This window comes from Scyliorhinus torazame, chromosome 2 (assembly GCF_047496885.1).
Source record: "Scyliorhinus torazame isolate Kashiwa2021f chromosome 2, sScyTor2.1, whole genome shotgun sequence".
Classification (NCBI taxonomy): domain Eukaryota; kingdom Metazoa; phylum Chordata; class Chondrichthyes; order Carcharhiniformes; family Scyliorhinidae; genus Scyliorhinus; species Scyliorhinus torazame.
In genome coordinates, this window is record NC_092708.1 from 20,762,781 (window position 1) to 20,790,211 (window position 27,431).

Consider the following 27,431-nt stretch of genomic DNA (forward strand, 5'->3'; position numbering starts at 1 on the left):
CGACCCTTGGAAAGAGCACCCTACCCAAGCCCACACCTCCACCCTGCCCAAGCCCACACCTCCACCCTACCCCCTTAACCCCATCTAACCTTTTTGGACACGAAGGGCAATTTAGAATGGCCAATCCACCTAACCTGCACATCTTTGGACTGTGGGAGGAAACCGGAGCACCCGGAGGAAACCCACGCAGACACGGGGAGAACGTGCAGACTCCGCACAGACAGTGACCCAAGCCGGGAATTGAACCTGGGACCCTGGTGCTGTGAAGCAACAGTGCTAACCACTGTGCTGCCATGCCCCCTCTTGTGGGTAAGACTAAAACTAAGGGACATGGTTGGCAAAAATGAGGTCTTTTAAGGCATAAATGAGGGGAACCCTTTTCTCCCTAAGGGTGATTGGTGAGTTGAATTCTCTCCCCCAGAGAGCAGTGGAAGCTGAGTCTTTGAATTCATTCAAGGCTGAGTAGACAGATTGTTGTTAGGCCAGGAACTCGAGGATTATGGGGCAGACAGGAAAGTGGAGTTGAGACCACAGCCAGGTCGGTCATGATCTTGTCGATTGGGTGGAGCAGGCTCGAAGGGCGAAATGACCTCCTCCTGTTCCTATGATCAAATTCAATTAGCCCCACTCCCCTGCTTTGCCCTACAGATTTTTCCACTTTAAGTATGTACCTAATTCCCTTTTGAAAGTTACAATAGAATCTCCTTCCACCACCCTCCTTCCACCACCCTTTCAGACAGCGTGCTCCAGATCACCATAACTCACCACGTTAAAAAAAACCTTCTAATTTCCCCTGTTTTTTTTTGTCATTTATCTTAAAATTCTACGAATAAATAATAAAATGGTTGAGAAATTAACAGACATTTTAAGAACAAGCAATTGTCCCATTTTTTTTCTGTCAGACCTGGTGGCACGGTAGCACAGTGTTTAGCACTGTTGCTTCACAGCGGCAGGGTCCCAGGTTCGAATCCCAGCTGGGTCACTGTCTGTGCGGAGTCTGCACGTTCTCCCCGTGCCTGCGTGGGTTTCCTCCGGGTGCTCCGGTTTCCTACCACAAGTCTCGAAAAACGTGCTTGTTAGGTGAATTGGACGTTCTGAATTTTTCCTCGGTGTACCCGAACACTGAGTGTGGCGATTGGGGGATTTTCACAGTAACCTCGTTGCACTGTTAATGTAAGCCAATTGTGACAATAATAACGATTATAATTATGGGGGGCGAGAGAGAGAGAGAGAGAGAGAGAGAGAAAAAAAGAGGAAGAGAGAGAACGGGTAAGCTTTGTCCAACTATTTGTGGCAGAATCTTCGCCCTCTTCGATCCGACTTCCGCTGTTCCCTCCAAAATCCCTTTTACCTCACCCACTTGTCTCTCTACCATTTTAGAACTTCTCCAAGCTCAGTGCTCCAACCAAACTTTCTGTTTAATGCTCCTCCCTCTCACACCAGGTGTATTTACATTTTTAGTTATTTATTTTTGTCATTCTCTGCCCCTCGGAGTGCCTTGGGCATAAATTTTGTATTGAGACACTGTATGGACGCCAAATTGTTGTGGATTTCAACTTAGTGGAATCATCTCTGTGAGGGTCTTGGCAGTGGAATCCAACACCCTCGTGGGAAGTGAGCTCCAGGTCATCACCACATGCTGCATAAAAACACTTCCGCGTATTCCTTGCATCGCTTGCCTGTAAACTTTTGTGTAGAATCACAGAATTCACCTTCTGATGGCCTTTCTTTTCACTTTGACAGTGTTTAAATATGTTGACCTCGACATGTTCCGTGAAGTCTGTCCCTTTTCAAGATGTGTCCCTGAAAACCAGTAGTAAGGTGGGTCTATCATACACCCGGTGGGTGTTTAATATGTTATTTATTTTATGAGACGGTGCAAAGAAGATTTACATCCCATATAACGTCTCATTCCAGGTATCATCCTTGTAAATAAAAGAATCACAGAATTGTTACCACGCAGAAGGAAGCCGCTACTAGAGGGCTTAAACATTAAGGGGGTTTTGATAAGCTATGTTTCTATATAATGTTGCAAGTGCTGTGTTGATGGTCAGTCTGTGAAGGCATTAGGAGGAAATGCATCCGGTGCGATGTTCGCTTTTGCAGATGAGGTGATGTGGCCTTTGTGGTCAACACACATCTAGGACAGTCAGTGCAAGGAGGGCCGGAAAAGGTGCCTGAGACAGGAATACCAGTGACCTGGAGTCCAAGGACCGACCCCACCTCCCGGAAACACCTGCCAAGTGTGCGGTCAAAGATGCAACTCCAGGATCGGGCTCATCAGCCCTGCAAGAACCCACAGAGCCCGTGACCAGTAACACGGAGTTTCTGAGGTGGACAATCATACTCGTTATCAAGTTGGATTGGATTTGGATTTGTTTATTGTCACGTGTACCGAGGTACAGTGAAAGGTATTTTTCGGCAAGCAGCTCAAACAGATCATTTAATAAAAAGAAAATACATAATAGGGCAACACAAGGTACACAATGTAACTGTGGTGAACCACTGTAATAGGAGATGTAAGGTAAGACCTGCACTACAGGTTCGCGGTAGCTCCTGCCGGCTGGCTCCGCCCACGGAAAACTGTATAAATATGCATGACCTCCAGTGCCCTGCCATTGCGCCAGCTGCAGCAGGAGGCCACGCATCTGACTGTAATAAAGCCACAGTTGTACCCAACCTTTTTTGTGCAATTGATCGTGCATCAATTTATTACAGTCAGATTTTCCACAGAATGGATATCCGAATTAAGCCCGATCGCCTGCAGCTGGATCCGCACTCGCCCGACACCAGGAAAGACTTTACTCACTGGCTAGCATGTTTCGAGGCTTACATCAATGCGGTGGACCCCGCACCAACGGAGGCTCAGAAGATAAACGCCCTGTACTCCAGACTGAGCTCCAGCGTGTTCCCGTTGATCCAAGACGCCACGACTTACACAAAAGCAATTGGACTCCTCAAAGAACACTACGTGCAGAAGGTGAACACGCTCTTCGCCAGGCATGTACTTGTCACCCGCTCGCAACTACCTGGTGAGTCCATCGAAGACTTCTGGCGGGCCCTAATTCCACTCGTCTGGGACTGTGACTGTCAGGCCGTCACGGCCGCCGAACACGCAAATCTCCTCATGCGCGATGCCTTCGTGACGGGGATTGCGTCGGACTGCGTCCGAGAACGATTGCTGGAAGGGAGGGGCCCACTCAAACTGGCGGAGACGAAAACCTTGGCACTCTCCATGACGGTCGCATCCCGTAACGTACAATCGTACCTCTCCCGCCTTGCTGCCCACCCTTCTACCCCTTCCTACCCCTCCTGGACCCCGCCGACGACCTCCTCAGACGGGGCCCTGCCTTCGCAATACGCCTGCGCCGCACGCCGATCCGCGCATCCCGGGGGGTCCCCGCTGCTACTTCTGAGGTCAGCAGAAGCACCCCCGCCAAAATTGCCCGGCCCGCACTGCCGTTTGTAAAGCCTGCAGTAAAAAGGGCCACTTCGCGGCTGTGTGCCAGGCCCGCGCAGTCGGTGCGATCGCGCCCGCTATCGCCCCCTCCCCCACGCCAGTCGCACAATGGGAGCCGCCATCCTCTCCTCCCGGGCCCATGTGCGACCAATGGGCACCGCCATCCTGTCCCCCTTCGGCCATGGGCGCCGCCATCTTGTCCCGACCCCGCAATGTGCGCACCATGGGCGCCGCCATCTTGTCCCGACCCTGCAATGGGCGCCGCCATCTTGTTCCCCACCGGGTCCCCGGACATCCCGACATCGGAACCGCACATGCTCGCCACCTGAAGCATCCAATGGCTACCCGCAGCTCACTTTGATGACGCTGGACCAATCTCGCCCGCACAACCTGGCCACCGCGTTGACGACGGTTAAAATCAACGGCCACGCGACCTCGTGACTGCTGGACTCTGAGAGCACCAAAAGCTTCGTTCACCCAGATACGGTAAGGCGCTGCTCCCTCACGGTCCAACCTGGCCTCGACTTCCAGTGCAACCTCCAGAGTCTCACTCTGAAATTCGGCAGGCCCTTACCCCCCCCTTACCGTTTGCGGACTCGCGACCCTCCAGGTCGATCCCCCCCTCCCCTTTTGCCAATCTAACTGCGGATTGCAAGCCCGTTGCCACTAGGAGCAGATAGTACAGCACCCAGGACAAGACCTTCATCAGGTCCGAAGTCCAGCGGCTGCTTAAGGAGGGTATTATCGAGGCCAGCAACAGCCCCTGGAGAGCTCAAGTGGTAGTGGTTAAAACTGGAGAGAAACACAGGATGGTTGTGGACTACAGCCAGACCATCAATCGGTACATACAGCTCGACGCGTACCCTCTCCCACGCATATCTGATATGGTCAATCAGATTGCACAGTACCGGATCTTCTCAACAATTGACCTGAAATCCGCCTACCACCAGCTCCCCATCCGGAAGTCAGACCGGCCATACGCTGCCTTTGAGGCGGACGGTCGCTTCTACCACTTCCTTAGGGTCCCTTTCGGTGTCACAAATGGGGTCTCGGTCTTCCAAAGAGAGATGGACCGAATGGTCAACCAGTACGGTTTGCGGGCCACCTTTCTGTACTTAGATAATGTCACCATCTGCGGCCATGGCCAGCAGGACCACAATGCCAACCTCGATAAATTCCTCCTCACTGCCACTCTTCTCAACCTGACCTACAACAAAGAGAAGTGTGTGTTCAGCAAGACCTGGTTAGCCATTCTCGGCTATATAGTCCAAAGTGTACTTCTCGGGCCCGACCCCGACCGCATGCGCCCCCTCGTGGAACTTCCCCATCCCCACTGCCCCAAGGCCCTCAAACGTTGCCTGGGGTTCTTTTCCTACTACGCTCAGTGGGCCCTAAACTATGTGGTCAAGGCCCGCCTACTCATCCAGTCCACCCAATTCCCCCTCGCGGCCAAGGCACAACACTCTTTCGCCCGCATCAGAGCAGACATCGCCAAGGCCGGGATGCGCGCAGTGGACGAGTCACTGCCTTTCCAAGTAGAAAGTGACGCTTCAGACGTCGCCCTTGCCTCCACTCTAAACCAGACAGGCAGACCCGTGGCATTCTTTTCCCGCACCCTTCATGCCTCTGAAATTCGACACTCATCCGTCGAAAAGGAGGCCCAAGCTATTGTTGAAACTGTGCGGCATTGGAGGCATTACCTGGCCGGTAAGAGATTCACTCTCCTTACGGACCAATGATCGGTAGCCTTCATGTTCAATAACACGCAGCGGGGAAGATCAAAAATGATAAAATCTTGCGGTGGAGAATCGAGCTCTCCACCTATAATTACAAGATCTTGTATCGCCCCCGCAAACTCAACGAGCCCCCAGACGCCCTCTCCCAAGGTACATGTGCCAGCGCACAAGTGGACCAACTCCGGGCCCTACACGACAGCCTTTGTCACCCAGGAGTCACTCGATTGTACCATCTGGTCAAAGCTCGCAATCTGCCCTAGTCCATCGAGGAAGTAAGGACAGTCATCAGGGACTGCCAGGTTGTGCGGAGTGCAAGCCGCACTTCTACCGGCCAGACCGTGCGCGCCTGGTGAAGGCTTCCCGCCCCTTTGAACGCCTCAGCATGGATTTCAAAGGGCCCCTCCCCTCCACCGACCGTAACACGTACATTCTCAGTGTGGTCGATGAGTACTCCTGATTCCCCTTCGCCATCCCATGCCCCGATATGACGTCTGCCACCGTCATCAAGGCCCTCAGCACCATCTTCGCTCTGTTCGGTTTCCCCGCCTACATCCACAGTGACAGGGGATCCTCATTCATGAGTGATGAGCTGCGCCAGTTCCTGCTCAGCAGGGGTATAGCCTCCAGCAGGAGGACCAGCTACAACCCCTGGGGAAACGGGCAAGTAGAACGGGAGAATGGGACGGTTTGGAGGGCCGTCCAGCTGGCCCTGTGGTCCAGGAATCTCCCAGCCTCTTGCTGGCAGGAGGTCCGCCCTGATGCTGTACACTCCATCCGATCACTATTGTGCACCGCCACTAATAACACACCCCATGAACCTGTTTTTACCTTCCCCAGGAAGTTCACATCCGGGATGTCGCTCCCGACTTGGCTCGCTGCTCCAGGACCGGTCCTTCTCCATCGGCACGTCCAACTCAACAAGGCGGACCCCTTGGTGGACAGGATTCACCTGCTCCACGCCAACCCTCAATATGCCTACGTTGAGTTCCCCGACGGCCGCCAAGATACTGTCTCACTCAGGGACCTGGCACCGTCAGGTTCCACCCCAACACACACCCCCACCAATGCGCCCCCCCCCCCCACACCTCCCACCACGCCGCCAATATTGACCCCACCAGAGCACCCACCCCCCTCCCCTTTTCCGCACAAGAGGACGAAGAGGACTTCTGCACGCTCCCGGAGTTCCCCGATGACTGGCCAGCATCAGCACCGCCATCAGTGCCACCGCCAGCACCGACTTCGCCGCCACCATTACGCCGCTCCCAACGAAGCACCAAAGCACCGGACCGGCTGAACTTTTGACGGACTCCGGACCGTCAACATGGACTTTTCTTTCCCTACCACTGTACATAATTGCACTAATTGTATATAGCTTCACGTCACCCCTGCCGGACTCATTTTTAACAGGGGGTGAATGTGGTGAATCACTGCAATAGGAGATGTAAGGTAGGACCTGCACTACAGGTTCGCCGGTAGCTCCTGCCGGCTGGCTCCACCCAGGGAGAACTGTATAAATATGCATGACCTCCAGTGCCCTGCCATTTCACCAGCTGCAGCAGGAGGCCACGCATCTGACTGTAATAAAGCCACAGTTGTACCCAACTTTAGTCTTTGTGCAATTGATTGTGCATCAGTAACTACATAAACACCGGTATCAGGTGAAGCATACAGGGGTGTAGTATTAACCAGGTCATTGCATTTTTTAAAAATATATATATTTATTAAAGTTTTTTAACACAATGTTTCTCCCTTACAAACAATAACCCCCCCCCCCCGTACCAAATAAAACCCGAGAAATCGCGCAGAGCAAGATATATACATGGCAAAATGATATATTTACACAGCTTTGTACACTGGCCCTCACCCGTACGTGCCAGTTTCCCCAACCCTTCATGTTATCTCTTGCTCATCCACCCTCCCAGGCAGTCCCCCCCCACCCCCAAGGTTACTGCTGCTGCTGACCGACCTTCCTCTAACGCTCCGCGAGATAGTCTAGGAATGGTTGCCACCGCCTGTAGAACCCCTGCGCAGACCCTCTCAAGGCAAACTTAATCCTCTCCAACTTTATGAACCCAGCCATATCATTTATCCAGGCCTCCAGGCTGGGGGGCTTCGCCTCCTTCCACATTAGCAAGATCCTTCGCCGGGCTACTAGGGACGCAAAGGCCAGAATGCCGGCCTCGTTCGCCTCCTGCACTCCCGGCTCGTCCACTACTCCAAATATTGCTAGCCCCCAGCTTGGCTTGACCCGGACTTTCACCACCTGAGATATTGCTCCAGCCACTCCTCTCCAGAACCCCTCCAGTGCCGGGCATGACCAAAACATATGGACATGGTTCGCCGGGCTCCCTGAGCACCTTCCACATCTGTCCTCTACCCCAAAGAACCTACTCAACCTCGCCCCCGTCAAGTGCGCTCTGTGGACCACCTTAAATTGTATCAGGCTGAGCCTGGCACACGAGGAGGAGGAATTAACCCTACCTAGGGCATCAGCCCACAGACTTTCCTCGATCTCCTCCCCAGCTCCTCCTCCCTTTTACCCTTCAACTCTTCTACCAGCGCTTCCCCCTCTTTCAACTCCTGGTGTATTTCCGACACCTTGCCCTCCCCGACCCATACACCCGAGATCACCCTATCTTGAACTTCTTGTGCCGGGAGCAACGGGAATTCCCTCACCTGTCGCCTCACAAAAGCCCTCACCTGCATATATCTAAAGGCATTTCCCGGGGGTAACTCGAACTTCTCCTCCAGTGCCCCTAGGCTCGCAAACGTCCCGTCGATGAACAAACCAGGTCATTGCATAAGAGGGTCGTTTAGGAGTCTGGTAACAGCATGGAAGAAGCTGTTTTGAATCTATTCGTGTGAGTTCTTTTGTATCTCCTGCCCGATGGAAGAAGTTGGAAGAGTGAGTAAGCCGGGTGGGATGGGTCTTTGATTATGCTGCCCGGTCTCCCAAGGCAGCGGGAGATATAGACAAAGTCAATGGATGGGAGGCAGGTTTGTGTGATGGACTGGGCTGTGTTCACGACTCTCTTGTCCACATTAACCCGTACCAACTTTTACAGATGCACCAAAGAAAGCATCCTATCTGGCTGCATCACAGCCTGGTATGGCAACTGCTCGGCCCAGGACCGCAAGAAACTTCAGAGTCGTGAACACCGGCCAGTCCATCAGACAAAACTGGGATCCATATTTGCATATTTAAGTGAGGGGTTAAACTTACTTAAATATGTCTGCGTCATATTCTACTGAGGCTCTGGATCGAATGGCCGCGCCTGGGAAACATGGACCAGGCATAACGGCCCCTGGGTGGATCTCCCAAGCTATCGAAGCCCCCGGGTGGTCGGGCTCTGAGCAGGATGGCCTTGCCAGGCTGGCAGGGGCAGTGCCAGGTTACCAGGGTGCCATGCTGGCAGGTGCCAGGGATTCGGCACAGGTGCTCTGCCTTTAAGAGATGGGGTGGGGGGGGGAGGGGTGCTTGAGAACCCCCTAATAAATATGTCAGGGCATTGGGGGGGTCCGAAGGCCACAGTGGGAGATCCGGAGATTGGCATTTAAAAATGGAGCCCTGACCTCTTTCTGCGCTGAAACGTAGGTTAAGTGCAGCCTCGGTAGGCGCTGAGAAACACCCCGCTAACCTCCCCTAAAACTGGACTCCGTTTTTCCCCTGTTAAATCGTGCCCTTAGTCTCCTCCACCAGAGGAAACATTCTCGTGGTGTATCCACCCTGTCAAATCCCCTTAGGATCTTATATGTTCAAATAAGATCACCTGTCATCCTCTAAACTCCAGTGGGTAAAGGCTCAACTAGTTCAACTTTTCTTTATAAGACAAGCCCTTCACCCCAGGAATGAGTTGAGCGAAACTTCTTTGAACTGCTGTTGCGGCCTGTACCTGGAGGTCGCATGTTTGGTGGCTCCTGTCTTCAGTCTAGATTTTGGTGAAGATTTGTTCATGAGGAGCTATGGGAAGGTTTGGGGCATTTATAGAATCCAGGGAAGAAGGCAGTGACCAAAGGTCCGCTGCCAACCGTGGTGAGGGGTGCAGCAGGAGGAAGGATAGCGGGAGAGAGACTGTCGGGTGGGGCCGCCCCCATCACATTGGAGAAGATGACGGAGGTGATGGCTGGTGAGTTCGAACAGCTGTTTGCGAAGCATTTCAAAAAGCATCAGATGGCGATGGTGGTCTCGCTTAAGGTGTGGGTGGGAGAGACCCTTGCCCCGGTGAGAGAGGATTTGGTGGGAATTTCGGCGGTGAGGGAGCAAGGGGAGAAAGTGAAATGAATGGAGGAGGCCTTGTCACGGCATGGTGACTATTTCACCTTGGTGGATGAGAAGCTGCGGAGGGTGTCTGAGATCAGCAGAGGGCTGAGAACCAAGATTGAAGACCTGGAGAACAGTTCGTGAAGGCATAACCTTCGTGGGTGTGCCCGAAGGGTGGAGGGCCTGGGATCTACAGAATGCATTGCCGATATGATGGCGAAGCTGATGAGTGAGAGAGAGGACCCTCCCAGTACGGGTTGGACAGGGCCCACCGGTTGCTCCGGCCCAAACCGAGGATGAATGAGCTACCGAGGGCGGTGAGGTGGAGTGGGAAGGAAGGGGTATACGTCTACACCAGGACTTGACGACAGAGCTGGCAAAGAGACGCGTGGCCTTCGGATGGGCTAAGGCGGCGTTGTATAAGCACAATGTGCGGTTTGGTGTGGTCTACCCGTCAAAGCTGAGGGTCATGTAGAACAACAGAGACTATTATTTCGAGGGGGAGGCCTTTGTGAAGGTAGAAGGCCTGAGATTAGACTGAACTTGGACTTTTGACGTTTTTTGGCAGAGTTTTTTTCTTTCTTTTCCTCAATCGGTTTTGTTTTCTTTTCTTTTGGGTGTAATGGGGATTGGAGCGCTGGTTTCATTTTTGATGCAGGGGCCATCATGTATTATTATTATTAGCCAACACTCTGTTGGCTAGTGAACGGGAGGGAGCGAGATGGGGGAGGTGCCCCGCGGCTGTTGGAACCTGTGTGTGGGCAGGTTTCAGTGTGCCTGGGAGGTGTGAATGATGGGGTGATGGGGATGATACTGGGGCTGGTGTTTTCAAGAGGAAGTGGTTGAGGGGTTGCAGGGAAGGGGGGGGTGCAGAGGCGGCAGTGACTCCGGCCGGGGCAGGGTCCTGTGTACGAGGCAAGGCCTGTAATGATGGTCATGGCGGGTAGGAAGGGCGGGTGGGGGGGGTGGAAGGTGTTTGGGGTTTCATGAAAGGGTTCATGAAGGAGATGGGAGGGGCAGGGCCATGGAGTACCCGTTCTACTCAGTACACAAGGTGTATTTGGGGATCGACTTTTTTGTGGTCGGGAAGGCGTTGTAGGCGGGGTAAAGAAGGCAGAGTACTCAGTGATATTGGATCATGTGCCGCACTGGGTGGATGTGGTCTTGGAGAAGGGGCTGGGCCAGAGGCTGGCGTGGAGGCCAGATGTGGAATTGTTGGCGGACCCAAACTTTTGCATCCAGATTTTGGAGGTGAATGGAAGATACGCGGAGGATCCAGAGCCGGGGCTGTTGCTGAGGAGGAAGGAGTTGCAGGTGAAGTTTGACTGCCTGTCTACGGGGGTGGCAGTTCGGTAGCTGAGGCGAGCGTGGGGGGGGGGGGGTTGTGTATGAGTATGGTGAGACGGCCAGTTGATCGTTGGTAGGCCAACTCTGTCGACAGGCAGCGGCGAGGGAGATTGTGTGGATTAGGGATGGGACAGGAGGGATGGTGGCGGCACCAGAGCAGGTGAACAGGGTGTTTGAGGATTTTATAGGGGGTTATATACGTCAAAGCCGCTGGAGGATGAATCGGGGATGAGGGAGTTTTTGTAACAACTGGAGTGGCTGGAGGTGGGAGAGGTGGAATGGGTGAGGTTAGAGGAGCCATTAGGGTTGGAGGAAGTGAAGGTAGCGACAGGGAAGACGCAGTCAGCTAAGGCGCTGAGGCCAGATGGGTTCCCGGTGGAACTTTCTAAAAAGTTTAAGGATACGTTGGTGCAGCTGATGGAGGAAATGTTTGCGGATGCGATGGTGAAGGGGGGGGCGTTACTGTGACTATGAGGCAGAGGTGTTGCCGGTGAGGCTGAAGGAGTGCCTTCCGAAGGGGGAGGATCGTCCAGGGAAGGCCGCTGTTGTCGAACGTGCAGCGGCTGCTGAACGTGGTGCTTTCTCCGGCAGAGGGGAGGGAGTTAGAGGTGGTGGTGGCGTTGGATGCGGAGAAAGCATTTCACAGAGTGGTGTGGAGGTATCTGTTTGGGGCACTGGAGAAGTTTGGGATTGAGCCTAAATTTGTGGCTTGGGTAAAATTGCTATATAAGAACTTGTGTGCGGATGAATGAGACGCAGTTGGAGTACTTCCCACTATTCTGGGAAAGGAGGCAGGAGTGCCCCATTCACCCCTCTTGTTCGCGTTGGCGATTGAGCCCTTGCCGATTGCGCTGAGGGGTTTGGGCCTATGGAGGGGGATGGTGAGGGATGAGGGTTGGAGCACAGGGTGTCGCTATATGCAGATGACTTACTGATGTATATCACGGACTTGGGCTCTTCAATAAGGGACCTAATGGGATTGCTGGGGAAATTTGGGGCATTTTTGGGGTATAAATTGAACTGAGAGAAGAGTGAGTTCTTTGTCGAGTCTCCTTCGAGTGGAGGGGTTTCCACTTAGGGTGGCGACAACTCACTTTATGTATTTGGGGGTGCAGGTAGCGCAGGACTGGGCGAGACTCCGTAAGTTAAACTTCATGAGCTTGGTAGGGAGGGTGAAGGAGGATCTGGGGAGGTGGGATAGTCTCCCTTTGTCATGGGCTGGCCGGGTGCAGGCAGTCAAAATGAATATTTTACCATGGTTCTGTTCCTGTTCCAGTGTCTACCGGTCTTTTTGCCAAAGGTATATTTTTTTAGGCTGTTCTTGTCATTTGTGTGGGCAGGGAAGGTGGCAAGGATAAGGAAGGCGGTGCTCCAAAGGGAGCGGCAGTCAGGGGGCTTGGCTCTTGTGAATATGTTGCGCTATTACTGGGCAGTGAATGCGGAGAAAGTGTGGGACTGGAGGAAGGAGTTGGAAGCTTTGTGGATGGAAGCGGGGTCCTGTAAGGGGTCGGGGTCCTGTAAGGGGTTGGGGTTGCGGGTGCTGGCAACAGCGCCGCTAGCCCCAGGGAAGTATTCTGGGAATTCAGTAGTGGTAGCCACGCTGAGGGTCTGGGAGAAATTTCCACAGCAATTCAAGTTGAGGTCGAGGGTGATGCTGATAAGAGGGGAATTGTGGGTTTGAGCCGGGAAGGATGGATGCGAGGTTCTGGGGATGGGCGGAGAAAGGGATGAAAGAGCTGTTCTGGAGGGGAGATTTGCAAGCTTAAAGGAGTTGGGGGTGTCGTATGGGGTGCAGCGAGAGGAATGCCGTAGATTTATGCAGGTGCGGAATTTCGCAAGAGAGACTTTTCCAAGTTTCCTGGTGGTGCCGTCCTCCTCGTTGCTGGAGGAGGTGCTGTTGGTTGCGGGTGGGGGGGGGGGGGGGGGGGGGGTGAGTGTTTGGAGAGTGGGGTTGTCTTAGCAATTTATGGTAGGATTATGGAGGACGATAAGTAGTTATGGAAGGGATTAAGGCTAAGTGGGAGGAAGAGTTGTGGATGGGGCTGGAGGAAGGACTATGGTGCAAAGTGCTGCGAAGGGTCAATGTCTCGACCTCTTGTGCGAGGCTGGGGTTGATTCAGCTAAAGGTGGTGTGTAGGGCACATTTAACGAAGGCAAGGATGAACCAGCTGTTGAAGAGGTGGAAGATAGTTGTGATTGGTGTGTGATAGGGTCCATGTGTTCTGGTCCTGCCTGAAGTTGGCGAGAGATTAGCACCATGTCCGAGGTTCTACATTTGGAATTGGAGCCGGGGTCCCCGAGAGGCCATGTTCGGGGTGTCGAACCTGCCAGATTTGCAAACAGGAGCGGGGGCAGGTGTCTTAATCTTCGCCTCGTTGATCACTCACAGGCGGGTCCTTTTGGAGTGGAGGTTTGCTTCTCCTCCCTGGTGCCTTGGCGTGGCTGGGGGGGGTTTTGTCTTTGGAAAAGGTAACATTTGTCCTGAGAGGGGCAGAGGAGGGGTTCCACCAGAGATTGGGGTTGTTCATTTTGCACTTTGGAGACCTGGTTGTTGCCCTTTTTTCAATTTAGGAGACAAAACTGTACACAGCCTCCCAGATATGGTCTCACTAAGGCCCTCTATAGCTGCAGTAAAGCTTTCATTCTCCTTGCAATAAATGACAGCAGTCCATTTGCCTTCCGAATCACTTGCTATACCTGCATACTCATGTTTTGTGATTTATGTTCCAGGACCCAAATCCCCTTCTACCATCCAGCTCTTGGAAGGAGTAACATTGTGCTGTGGATAAAGGGGAAATGAAAATGAAATGAAAATCGCTTATTGTCACAAGTAGGCTTCAATGAAGTTACTGTGAAAAGCCCCTAGTCGCCACATTCTGGCGCCTGTTCGGGGAGGCTGGGACAAGAATTGAACCGTGCTGCTGGCCTGCCTTGGTCTGCTTTCAAAGCCAGCTCTTTAGCCCTGTGCTAAACCAGCCCCTGTAGATGTACTTGGATTTCCAGAAGGCATTTGATAAAGCTGCCTGATCAAAGATTATTGCGAAAAATAAAAGCTCATGGTGTAGGGGGTGACAAAGAGCCTGGAGTGAAGATTAGCTCGCTTTTTACAATTTGCATCAATTACTTAGATGAGAGGCGCAAAAGCATGGCAGCTAAATTTGCAGACAACACAAAAGTTGTTAGGAAAGTATGTTGTGAAAACGAAATATGGAGTTGCAGATGGATATAGATAGGTTGGGTGAGTGAAGAAAAATACGGCAGATAGAGTATAATGTGGGAAATTGTCAAGTTCTTCACTTTGACAGGAAGAATAAAAAAATATACATTAATGATCTGGAAGAAGGAACTGAAGGCACTGTTGCTAAGTTTGCAGATGTTACAAAGATCTGTAGAGGGACAGATTGAGGAAGCAAAGTGGCTGCAGAATGACGTGGTCAGGCTAGGAAAGTGGGCAAAGAAGCGGCAGATTAAATGAAATGAAAAAATAAAATGAAAATCGCTTATTGTCACAAGTCGGGTTCAAATGAAGTTACTGTGACCAAGCAGGCCAGCGCGGGTTCAATTCCTGTACCAGCCTCCCCGAACAGGTGGCGGAATGTGGCGACTAGGGGCTTTTCACAGTAACTTCATTTGAAGCCTACTTGTGACGATAAGCGATTTTCATTTCATTCATTTTCATGAAGAGCTTGTCGTATGAGGAACGGTTGAGGACTCTGGGTCTGTACTCGCTGGAGTTTAGAAGGATGAGGGGGGGATCTTATTGAAACTTACAGGATACTGTGAGGCCTGGATAGAGTGGACGTGGAGAGAGCGTTTCCACTTGTAGGAAAAACTAAAACCAGAAAAAACTGGCATTTAGAAGTTAGAAAAAAAACAAGGGATGCGATTCAACCACCTCAGATCTGGACACTTTGGTTAAATAGTGGGAAAGGCTAAAATTGTGATTCGCGCCAGGGGCAAACCAGATTGCATTTCACCAGGCCCACTCTCAATGGCGAGTTCGGGATCTCGCCCCAAAATGGCAAGCAGCTCATTAACCCTAATTTACATTCATTTCAATCACATTAGGGAGATTGGAGTCAAATTCAGTGGCCTACTTGAAGCCATCTTTAAATATTGTGGAGATCCATAACAGGGGCACGCTGTAGCCTGTCTGTCCCACCAAACAATTCCAGGCCAGAGCCTTGCTGTGCCTTCAATGCTGAAAGTCAGTTTCATGCCCTTTGACTGTGAGCAGCCTCTGGCTGCACTGAAGGCAAATGATCAATTAACCTTGTTAGTTGTGACAGCACTTCACAGCTGCAGGTTGTGTTTGCTGCTTGCTCCTCCTGGTGGCTGCAAATGCCTGGAGGCTGCTGTTGCTGTTTCCTTCCTTTTCTGTAGCCGGAAAGAAGGACAACTTTTCCCAAGATACTGGAAGGTCGGACGCAGGGGGATGTATGAATCCAGAAGGCAATCCGGTTTGAAACAAGAAGACGCTGCAGGACCTGGTGCATGACATTGATCGAAATGGGCCCCTGATGATGCCATTTAAAAAAAAAAAACTTTTGCAGATTGCTGATGCTTTTGTTGCTGGTGTGGTGAGTGCTGCAGGTAACTGGCACGCCACCGTGTGCTAAACACGCTGGAAGACAAGAATGTTCAACTGCACTTTGAACGCCAATGGAATATGTGGATGCCAGGATTTGGTTGCGGTGAGATTGGGCCGTGTGGGAGGGGCCTGCACAGCTGCGGGTTGGGGGAGTGCGCGCTGAGGGGCGGTATGATTCCTAGTGGCACGGCCTCATCAGATGGAGATCCTGCAAGACATGGATTGCACAGTGGTTGGCACTGTTGCTTCAAAGCGCCAGGATCCCAGGTTTGATTCTGACCTTGGGTGACTGTGCGGAGTTTGCACGTTCTCCCCGTGTGTGCGTGGGTTTCCTCCGGATGCTCCAGTTTCCCCCACAGTCCAAAGATGTGCAGGTTAGGTGAATTGGTCATGTTAAATTGCCCAAAGATTAGGTGAGGTTATGGGGCTGGGAGTTGGGGATTGGGTCTAGGTAGGGTGCTCTATTGCAGCAAGGGCCGGTGCAGACCCGATGGGCTGAACAGCCTCCTTCTGCACTGTCGGGATTTTCTGATTCTCTGATATGGTCAGTGAGAGGGAAGGATTAGCTTGTCTGGCTTGAACTATTCACTTAAGACAGGTCATCTGGGTGAAGGGGCAGGGGAGCCTCACCTCTGTGATGCAGGCCAACCTCATTGTCGGTGACTGCTCTCTCCTCGGTCAACCCTGCGATCTCCACGGCCCGTTTCTCATAGAGGGTAAGGACTCGAATCTCTGGTACTCCGTGCCAGTCTTGGCCCTTTCCGGCTTATTATGGGCTATCTTCTCCTGCAGGAACAAAGAAAGGACATTTTGAGCCGGATGCTTGATGGGTGAGGGGGTCTCTATCAGGTGGCATGCATGGGCACCACATCTGGACATGAAGGGGTTGTGCTGGTGGGTGCCAGGGAGTTCTGATGAACAAGCATGAAGATCAGTGTGGGGAGGATGCGAGGTGTCAGCCAGCGGAGATGGAGGGTTTGGAATTTGAGGGGTGGCAGGATGCCAGGAGAGAGTAACTTATCCTTGCAGCTCTGTGGAGGTCGTTGGTCTTCTTCCGACATGGACGAAGATCATGCTGCCCACACTTGCAGCCGCTGCCACTGCCACCCAGGCGCCATTGCTGACCCTCCGACCCCTTCGGGGAACAGGATGTCTCATCTCGCATCCACAGCGCCGAGGAGCCTGGCCAGGCCGGCATCGCCAAAGCGAGGAGCCGGTCTACGCACTGCCATGCTTGTGTGCTGACTGGGTGAGTGGTGAAGGAGGGTTTAAAAGCAGCTCCCCCTCATTAGCGGCGAGACGCTGAGGTGCCAGTCTGGCGAATCAGATGGCGAGACAGCCAGGAATAGCGAAACTCGTGGGGGCTCATGTCTGGCTCTAAGTGCTGTTGAATACGGGCCACAAACTCGCCAACGTGGCCATCAATGAACACCCAAAATGACACTTAGAAATGTTTCCGTTGAATAGCGCCCAAGGTTTCCGTGCGCACAGCCCATGCGTCATCTGTAACTATGTGGGTTGCTGTGATTTACAGGATGCAGTAACCCCTTGACCAGTAGTTTACAATACTGGCACAGAATAGGATTTTATTCAAAATGTCAGTCAAGCAGAAAACATCCCGAGAAAGTGAAGACACTTTCACATAAAGTCACAATCCTTGGTTGAATAAAAACAGTTGGCCAAGGAATACAAAGAACAATACAGCACAGGATCAGGCCCTTCGACCCTCCAAGCCTGCGTCGACCATGGTACCTGCCTAAATTAAAACTGTCTGCACTTGAGGAGTCTGTAAACTTCCATTCCCACCCTATTCATATATTTGTCTAGATGCCCCTTAAATGCCACTATCGTACCTGCTCCCACCACCTCCCCAGGCCGGGCGTTCCATATATTTACCACCCTCTGTGAAAAGAACTTTGCCTCGCACATTTGTTCTAAACTTTTCCCCACGCGCTTTAAACCTATGTCCCCTAGTACTTGACTCTCCTACCCTAGGAAAGAGCATTTGACTATCCACTCTGTTCATGCCACTCATAATTTTGTAGACCTCTTATCAGTTCGCCTCTCAACCTCCGTCGATCCAGTGAGAACAGACCGCGTTTATCTAACCTCTCCTCATACAATGTCAATGAATCTACAATCAGGTACGTTAAGCAATCTGAAGAAAGTGTAAGGGCCAGTGTTAGTTGTATTGCCAAGTTAACCTATGTAAGCCGGAGAGATCCACATTTGGAGGAAATGGAGAAGTTACTAAACCTGTGGATAGAGCAGCCAACTTCAAAGGAGGGCCCCAGTTAATGGTCAAATCATTAGAAGTAAAACAATTGAATTGTACCAGTGGATAAACAGGAGTAAGGGGGGCCGTGCTAGAGTCACTGGTGCTAATAGCGTCGATGAAGGTGGTGTAGAATGTGCCACGTCTTTGCTTTCCAAAGGATTCTCAGCCAGTACAGGATGGCTTGATCATTTAAAAAAGTGTTTTGGGCTGTATAATTGGTGAGAGAAAATGCTTCAGCTGACCATGCAGCGAGCTGCAAGTTTCTCAAGGTGCTGCAGGAATACATTGAGGAGAGAGGCTACGAGGCAGAGCAGGTCTTTAAGGCAGACAAACCAGGCTGTTCTGGAAGAAAATACATCCATATCCAAAAAAAGAAAGGACAGCTCCTGGATTTAAAGTTGCAAAGAACCTACTATGTGCCAACTTGGCTGGCTTTACATGTAAACCAATGCTGGTTTATAGGACTAGGAGAAGACCTCAGAAGGCTCATTTAACAACAAAGGTGATGGCAGATCGCATAAGATCAGCAGACGATTTGAACGAAACAGGCGACAGACGATGATACAAACATGGAATGAAGCATTGCCTTTTGCAGAATAATTGACACTGCTAATGCTCCTTACCGAGAACTTTTCAAAAAAAGCGGAAGGCAAAGCAGTTAAGAATAACATTGCCCTTTCTACCCACATCAACATCTACATCAGCCACTTCACTCGCTCCCTCCACCGCCACTCTAAAATATTATAATATAGCACAGTGCAGGCCCTTCGGCCCACAATGTTGTGCCGACCATTTATCCTAATCCAAGATCCACCTAACCTATACCCCTTGAATTTACTGCTGGCCATGTGCCTTTCCAAGAGTCGCTTAAATGTCCCTAATGGCTCTGACTCCACCACCTCCGCCGGCAGTGCATTCCACACACCCACCATTCAGTAATTTGTACAGCAAATGTGACAAATGTTACATTGTTCGTGTCTTCTTGCTTTGTTAAAAAATTTTCCAATTGTCTTGACTTTACTCAAAAACATGGGGCGTGATTTAACGGCCTTCTTGCGCAGGCTTGGTGATACAATGAGATGATTGAATCTCCTGAGAGGCCTCGCACGTGATTCGTGACGCTTGAGACGCCTCGTGAGATATCGCGATCTGGAACTCGCCCTCACCGAGCGTGACCCACATCAGCATATATAAATGAGCCATTAGACTCAGTTTAATATGCCTGTGCTGTATTCTGCCAGGGCAGGGAAATAATGGCCGCCCCAGCGAGGCCTCGACCAGGCATCGTTACTGGTCCACACAAACGTGGACGAGTTGTAATGACAGCTAGAGGGGGGGAGGGGGGGGCGGGTCTCCCAGGCCATTGGAGAATTAATTCACTCAAGGGGTGAAATTCCAGAGCTTAGGGCCCCATCCAGTTGAAGGTAATCACAGACAGAATATCGACTTCATGGCCAATTCAGGATATTTTGCTGCCTGAACTCCTGCCAAGTTGAATTGTACCTCCGACATTTGGGGCCCAAATTCAACCAGTTCAAAGTCAGGCCCTTTATTTTTTTTGTTTGTTTGATTGCCCAATTCATGCTGGGAAGTTGCTGTCGCAGTGGTGAAACGGTTTCTGTATCTTGTCAGCTCTTAACACTTTACGCCTGACTCCTTTGCAGTGGAATGTTCACAGTCGAGCCAATACCGACATCTCGAAAAGGAAGACGAGCAAGGGAATCAAATCAAACTTTTTTGGTATTGAGTTCTTGGAGCACCTGGAATGGCTGAACTGGGATCTGGGGATAGCGTCCACCAAACATCTGGTATTGAAGAACGTTCAGTTCAAAACTCAAAGAATCAAATACAGGTGAGTTCCGGTGCAGCTTTGCTGGAGCTTTGATGTCAAAAATCACTTCCATGTCTATCGAGCCCCGAAGTGTCCAAGTCGATGGTCATTTGTAGGCCACATAGGCTTGTACCAATGAGTTTTGAGGAGCACATTGGAAGCTTAAATCCACATGCCTATTAATTTACATATATCTCCATTCACTGATGTGACAGATCCTGCTGTTGTGATTTGGGATTTACCTGCCAATGGGGCAACAGGTGTAAGATTAACTCTTTTCAAATCACCAACCCAATGAATAATTCAGTGAATAGGAGATGACTGAGGGGGTGGGTTTCTACGGTGCCCCATCCACGTCTTTCTCGACGGTGCCCCGTTCTCTGGCAATGGTATCCTCTACTCCCGCCGCTTGTCCATGGTATTTCCCATTGAAGTCACCCCGTGCTGCCGGGAAACTCGCAGGCGGGGGTGCGCTGCCAGCAGGAACAGAGAATTCCAACGGCCGGACAATCCCGCCCAGGAAGTAGGACGTTGTTTTGAGGTTTTGAGGCTACATTGTGAGGAACTGCATGGACTGGGTTGGTGGGCACAGCTGAATTCAGCTGACACCTTCAGCAAATCATGCACCCTAACGTGGAGTCTACCCAAAACATTTATTACCATGAAAAGCAAAACCTGCATTTCTATAGTGGCTTTCATGACCCTGCAGTGTTCCAAAGTGCTATATAGCCAATTAAATACTTCCGATGCGTAGTCACCGCCATGGGTGGCATGGTCGCACAGTGGTTAGCACTGTTGCTTCACAGCACCAGGGTCCCAGGTTCGATTCCCAGCTTGTGCGGAGTCTGCACATTCTCCCCATGTCTGAGTGGGTTTCCTCCAGGTGCTCCGGTTTCCTCCCACAAGTGCCGGAAGACGTGCTGTTAGATAAGTTGGACATTCTGAATTCTCCCTCCGTGTACCCGAACAGGCGCTGGAATGTGGCGACGAGGGGATTTTCAAAGTAACTTCACTGCAGTGTTAATGTAATTAACATATAATCCATATAATCTTAGAGCGTGGAGGAGGCCCATCGTGCCAAATCTTCGGAAACTATCTAATCAGTGTCTCACCCCCCCCTCGCTGCTGCTGCCATGGTTCTGCAAAGTATTCCTTTTCCGATATGGAAACAATTCTGTTTTGGAAATTATTATTAAATCATCTTCCGCCATCTGTTCAGGCAGTACATTTGTGATCACAACAATCCACTGCTTAAAAAAAATAAATTCGGAGCATCTCCTTTAGCTCTTTTACCAATTACTGAAACTGTGTTCTCTGCTTACTGATCCTCTTGCCATTGAGAACAATTGTTCCTTATTTACTCTTCATAATTGTGAATAGCTTTATTGAACCTCCTTCTACTCTAAGGAGAACGATCCCGTCTTCTTCTATCTATTTAACAGAACTCCCGCCTGGTACCATTTTACTGAACTCCTGTGCACCCTCGCCAAGGCCTTGACATTGTTACAAACGGGTGGGGTTCCTAATTAGCACAATAGTCCAACCTTTCAAGGTTTTAATTAGATCCCAGTTCCCTTTAAAACTTTTCAAAATTCTCCTGCTTGTGTTCAAATTCCTCCATTCCCTCGCCCCATCCCATCTCTAGAACCTCCTCCAACCCTATAAGATTATTACATCCTATCTCTCTAACCTCCTACAAGATTATTACATTCCTTCTATTCACCTCATGAACTTGCCGATTTTTATCACTACTCCAGTGGTGGCTGTATCTTAGGCCCTAAGGCCTGTAACCCCCTCCCTATACCTCTCCGCCTCTGTACCGTTCCCTCTCCTTCATGCTCCCACCTCTTTGACCGAGGTCACCTGCTGTAATATCGCCTTAAGTGGCTCGGTGTTAAATTTTGTATTGCTGCTGTGGAGCGCCTGGGGCCGCTTACTAAGTTAAGGGTGCTGTATAAATGTAAAACTATTGTTCTTTATAAATCTGCCTCTTTGGTTTTATAGACCTCCATCCACCAAATTCTTCACGACGCTGTTCCCACAGCCAGTGGTTCTGAGTGCAGGGATCTCATACTCTCTGCCAATCACCTTTTGTGGTCTTGAGAAGGTAAAGAAAAACAGAACAGTATTGGTGTCGGTTGATGTTACTGCATATCTAAGTTCCATTTTTACATTATGGGGGCCTTGTTGTGCCTTGCGCGAATCCCGCTCTGTCGTGAGGATTTGCACCGGGCTCCAACCAGTGTGCGCCATCCGCTTTGGTGGGGCGGGGGAGGGGTGCTTTGATGCCGGCAATAAGTGGTGAGGGGGCCAGATGGAAGACTCATTGGGAGGGCCCACATGCCAGCTGGGATGGGGGGGGGATTGATGCCGGCGAGGATGGTGCGGGGGGGCATTGAAGCCCTGATGCCGGCGATGTTGGGGGTGGGGGGGTGGCTGACCTGACCTATCACTTTGAGATCGGGGTAGCCTTTTAAAATGGTGCTCTGATCTCTGTGAAACTGGGCTTGCTATCCTGCGTGGGTGGGGGGGTGGGGTGGGGGGGGTGCCGGGGGGTGGGGGGTGCCGGGGGGGGGGGGGGTGCCGAGGGCACCCTTATGCATTGTGTCGGGGATTGGTGAGATTGCACTGATCTCTCCCTGCACTGACGAGTTCCGGCAAGCGGAATTCCTCGGTGCAGGGAACAGGACTAAGTGCTGCCTCGGCAGCAGGTTCCCTGTTGAGGCCCCCAATCTACCCCGATGGGCGTTGGATAGCGGGTTGTTTCTCTGCACTCTGCGCTCTGGGAAACACCCGGCTAATCAAACGCTACAGGACACTGTCCCCATTTGGATAGATCGCGCCCAATTTCTGTACAATGAGGCTCTCAGGGCATTAGACAGCTGTGAGCAAGGACTTAACAAACTAAGGGATCTTCAGCTTCAAAGAGGATGATGTCTAGTCGAAATAGATATGCAATAGGATAGAGTAAACAAGAAACATTATGGGCGGGATGTACATGCCACCCTGGGCGTGTTTTTCGGCAACGGAGGTGGCCTGCCAGAGGGATTTTCTGGTTCCACCGTTATCAACGGGACTTCTCGTTGGATGCACCCCTCATTGCCGGGGAACCCGTGCGCTGTCGGTGGGACCGGAATATCCCTGCTGGCATGAACAGCCACCCTAAGTGTCATTTGTGGCGGGGTTTCCTGGGAGTTTCCTGCCAGTTCTGTCGGCGAGTTTCCCCATCGCTATCTAAACACACATTGTCACTTTTTGATTTTCTCATTGGTTTAGCCCGCACATTGGGCAGAATCTATCACCTGGTACTAGGTGACATCCCCCAGTGGCTGGGACATTCTGCCGAAGCCCTCAACCATGGCCGTCACCAACTGAGCCACGCCTTGGACACCTCCATTCATGCTGCCAACATCATGCACCAGGCTCTCCATTGTGGTCGCCACCCTAACAGTGTCCGCCTTGGTGCCACGCATTGCTGGCACCATCTCCAGCACCCGTAGCCTCTGGGACTCCTCCAGTTGGCTATGGACTTGCTGGTGTGTCGCTGACATCTTCCTCTGAATGTCATGGCCGCACCCTAATGTCTGCATCAGTCCCGGGTAAACCTGTTCCAGAGGTTCAGCATCTGACTGGGACCCAGCTGGGTCCTGGGATCCAGTGGGAGGGATGGGTCAGTCTGTATGCATTAACAACTTGCGTTTTGACAGTTCATCTTTGTGGGGGGCCGGTGGATCCTCACCTTTGCACCGTGCACCGACCTCTACGGTGGTCACTGATCTGTCTTTGGCCACCCCCAAGACCTCCAGGGCCCGTTCCTGATAGGGGGGTGAGGGCTCTGATGTCCGGCACCCCGCCGTCCGTCTGGGCTCTCTCCCGTCTGTTGTGGGCCAATTCATCCTGTGGGGACACAGAAGGGGCATCATTAGCTGCACGCGTGGTTCATCGCGGGTGTGGGGGGCTGCTTGGGGGTTGGGGGGAGGGGGGTGGCTTGGAGGGGGTAGGGGAGATGGGCCAAATGGAGGCTATGGGGGTGTGATGGGATATCATCCCTTTGGATGAATTGACCCAGTAGTATAATCACTATGCTACTTCATTAAGATGGAAGCATACACTTGTCTCCGCACTGCCCCCCCCCCCCAACCTTCCCACTCCAGTGAGATCCTTTAGAGATCCGGGTGGCAGGGTAGCACAGTGGTTAGCACTGTTGCTTCACAGCGCCAGGGTTCCAGATTCAATTCCCGGCTTGGGTCACTGTCTGTGCGGAGTCTGCACGTTCTCTCTGTGTCTGTGTGGGTTTCCTCCGGGTGCTCCGGTTTCCTCCCACAAGTCCCGAAAGACGTGCTTGTTAGGTGAATTGGCCATTCTGAATTCTCCTTCCGTGTACCCGAACAGCGCCGGAGTGTGGCAACTAGGGGATTTTCACAATAACTTCATTGCAGTGTTAATGTCAGCCTACTTGTGACACTAATAAAGATTATTATTAGGATAGCCTTCATTTCTATCTCCTTGCAGAAAGACTATGAGGATCATCTTGTGTTCGAGTCAAAATCCGGCTCGTTTGCTGTCCGGCTGCGGGCTTCCCTGCCCTCCCACGACTTGCAGATTCCTGAATTGCTGGGCTTGCCTGCCTGTGGAGTCTTCGAAACCTCAGAGGCCATGTTTTACTTATCCAACAATAGGTAAGGCCAAGAGACCACAGGAGCACAGGAAGAGGAGAAGGGTTTTCAACCCCTCGAGTCTATTCGGCGAGATCATCAGTGATGTGTGTCCTGACCTCATTTCCAGCATCGGCTTCATATCAGTTTGTACCCTGGTATCCCAAAAATCTATCTCAGATTTAAATTGAGTGAGCATCGACTGGGCTTTATATCATAGAATTTACAGTGCAGAAGGAGGCCATTCGGCCCATCGAGTCTACACCGGCCCCTGAAAGAGCACACTACTTAAGCCCACACTTCCACCCTTTCCTCGTAACCCAGCAACTCCAGCTAACATTTGGACACTAAGGGGCAATTTAGCGTGGCCAATCCACCTTACCTGCACATGCAGCACGATAGCAGTGGGCAGCACGATAGCATAGTAGTTAGCACTATAGCTTCACAACGCCAGGATCCCAGGTTCGATTCCCGGCTTGGGTAACTGTCAGTGCGGAGTCTGCACGTTCTCCCCGTGTCTGTGTGGGCTTCCTCCGGGTGCTCCAGTTTCCTCCTATAAGTCCAGTAGACGTGCTGTTAGGTGAATTGGACAGTCTGAATTCTCCCTCTGCGTATCCAAACAGGCCCCGGAATGTAGCGACTCGGGGCTTTTCAAAGTAACTTCAGTGTAGTGTTAATATAAGCCTACTTGTGACAATAAAGATGATTAAATCTTTGGACTGTTGGAGGAAACCGGAGCACGTGGAGGAAACCCATGCTGACACGGGAGAATGTGCAGACTCCGCACAGCCAGTGACCCAAGTCTGGAATCGAACGCGGTACCTGGCGCTGTGAGGCAACATGCTAACCACTGTGCTACGGTGCCGCCCCTTTTGTCGGAGCGAATATGGTGGTGTACTGGTACCTTGAATGTCATTGGACAAGTAATCCAGAGACCCAAATTAGTGTTCTTGGAACATGGGTTCAAATCCTATCAACAATTGTCATAAAACTCCCATCTGGCTCACTAATGACTTTTAGGGGAGGAAATCTGCCATCCTTACCCGGTCTGGCCTACACGCGAGCCGTGACCCACTAATGTGGTTGATTCTCAACTGCCCTCTGAAACGATCTAGTAAATCACTCAGTTTAGTGGCAATTAGGGATGGACAGCAAATGTTGATGGTCAAATCCCATCAAACGATTAAAAAACATTTCCACCACCCTGTGCTTGAAGATGCGTTTCCTAACTTCTCTCCATAAGACCATAAGGCGTAGGAGCAGAAGTAGGCCACTTGGCCCATCGAATCTGCTCCGCCATTCAATGAGTTTGTGGCTGATCTAATTTGATAATCCTCAAGTCCACTTTCCCGCGTTATCTCCATAATTCTTGATTCCCTTACTCAATTAAAAATCTGTCTATCTCAGTCTCGAACGTCCTTAACGACCCAGCCTCTACAGTTCACTGTGGTAAAGAATTCCACAGATTCACTACCCTGGCTCAAATTTTAACGATATGTCCCATTATCCGAGACTCCTGCTGCTAAGAGAAAAAACTTCTCTCTACTGACTTAAAAACCATATTCAAATTTCTCTTTACTGTTCTACGTCCAGTGAATACTACAGTTTATGTATTCTCCTTCTAATCGAACCCAGGAAACTCTGGTGACGTTCTGCTGAATTTTGCACCCTATTCCTACTTTAGCTGCTGTAACCCACTTGCTGAATACATCGTATATTGTCACTCGGAAATGTTCTCCCCGAATTTCCGTCAGTGCATCAGCTGCAGACATGACCCATTTGAAATTAATTAAAATGCTGGCGACTGTAATGAAAGCTTGAGGGGTCCTAACGGTTGAGTTCTAACTGTGATTATGCCGCTCAATTTTAAAATTCTCTTCCCCCTGGTCAAGTCCCTCCATTGCCTTGCCTCACCCTACTTCTGTAACTTATTCCAGCCCTTGGAGAATCCCACCCGAGAACTCTGTGCTGCTCCAATTCTGAGTACCCCCAACTTGCCTTCACCACCCCTTTGATAGGCATGCTTCAGCCATCTACAACCCAAGCTTTAGAACCTCTCCATTTCTCACTCCTCCTTAAAGGTGCTCCTTAAAGAGCTACCTTTTTGACCAGGCTTTTGGTGTCCAGCACTCGTGTCTCTTTAAGCGCCAAATTTTGTTTGATAAACTCTCCGATGAAGCATCTATATGCTTTACTCTGCTAAAGGCACTATATAAATGCCAGCTGCTGTTGTTGCTGTTAATGCTGACAATGTTAACTGTCTTTACAGCCAGCTTCCCACCTGCTTCCGTTTGGAAGTGTTCAGCCCATTCTCCTTTGTACCACCTAGTGGCGTGCTGCCACCCTGGGATGACTACAAGATCAAGGTTTTGTTCCAGCCCACGGTCCCTAAATACTTTGATGCAATTGCCACCTGCAAGTTTGGAGATGATGAAAGTGTAAAGCACATGAAGCTGCAAGCAATAGGTGAGAACTAATTCTATCGATATTGAAACTTCGCAATGAGGAAAAAAATAAGCAAAGGGGTTCCATTTATACAGTGTCTCTCATGACCTAAGGAGCTCCCTCTTCTGTTTTATTTGATCATGAGGTGTGAGCATCGCTGGTCAAGCCAGTATTGTTGCCATCCTTGATGTGGCTTTGCAAAGGTGGTGGTGAGCTGTCTTCTTGAACCAATGCAGTCCATCTGGAGCAGGTACACCTAGAGCGGAATGGAATTCCAGGAGTTTGACCATTCACAATGTGGGAATGGTGATATGATTCCAAGTCAAGATGGTGCGTGACTTGAAGGAGAACTTGCAGGTGGTGGTATTCCCATGCATCTGCTGCCCTTGTCCTTATAGACAGTGGAGGATGCAGGTTTGGAAGGTACTGTCGAAGGAGCCTTGATGAGTTGCTGCAATGCATTGTGTAGATTGTACACAAGGGCTGCCACCATGTGTTGGCTGTGGAGGGAGTGAATGTTTTTTTTTTTGACCGATCAGAGTCAAGCTGCCTGGTTTAAATTTCAAACAATGCTTTGGCAGTTAACTGTCAGTCACCATCAACTGATGCATTCTCCATAGGCAATGCCTCTACCAATCAGAGTCAGCTTGCCAACCAATCAACACTCTCTTCTCTTACCATATAAATTTGTTGCCTCCCTTGGATTTGTATTCTTGAAAATGTCTTAATGATGAGTGCAAGGTGAAAAGCTTCGATAAAAAATGTCTACTTATTCAGCCAAGATGTGGAGATGCCGGCGTTGGACTGGGGTGAGCACAGTAAGAAGT

The 27,431-nt window shown here is 50.9% G+C and overlaps 1 protein-coding gene across 2 annotated transcripts in view; it reads left to right on the forward strand.

Moving 5' to 3' along the window:
- cfap65 (cilia and flagella associated protein 65) overlaps positions 1-27,431 on the forward strand; it is a 243,182-nt gene that overhangs the window by 23,273 nt on the left and 192,478 nt on the right. For both annotated transcript variants that reach the window (XM_072469307.1, XM_072469318.1), the window contains exons 2-6: positions 1,744-1,821; positions 19,338-19,525; positions 21,509-21,611; positions 24,017-24,183; positions 26,429-26,625. In XM_072469307.1, the coding sequence (XP_072325408.1) occupies positions 1,753-1,821; positions 19,338-19,525; positions 21,509-21,611; positions 24,017-24,183; positions 26,429-26,625 (724 nt within the window). In that variant the 5' untranslated portion in view covers positions 1,744-1,752. The remainder of the gene's footprint in view (positions 1-1,743; positions 1,822-19,337; positions 19,526-21,508; positions 21,612-24,016; positions 24,184-26,428; positions 26,626-27,431) is intronic.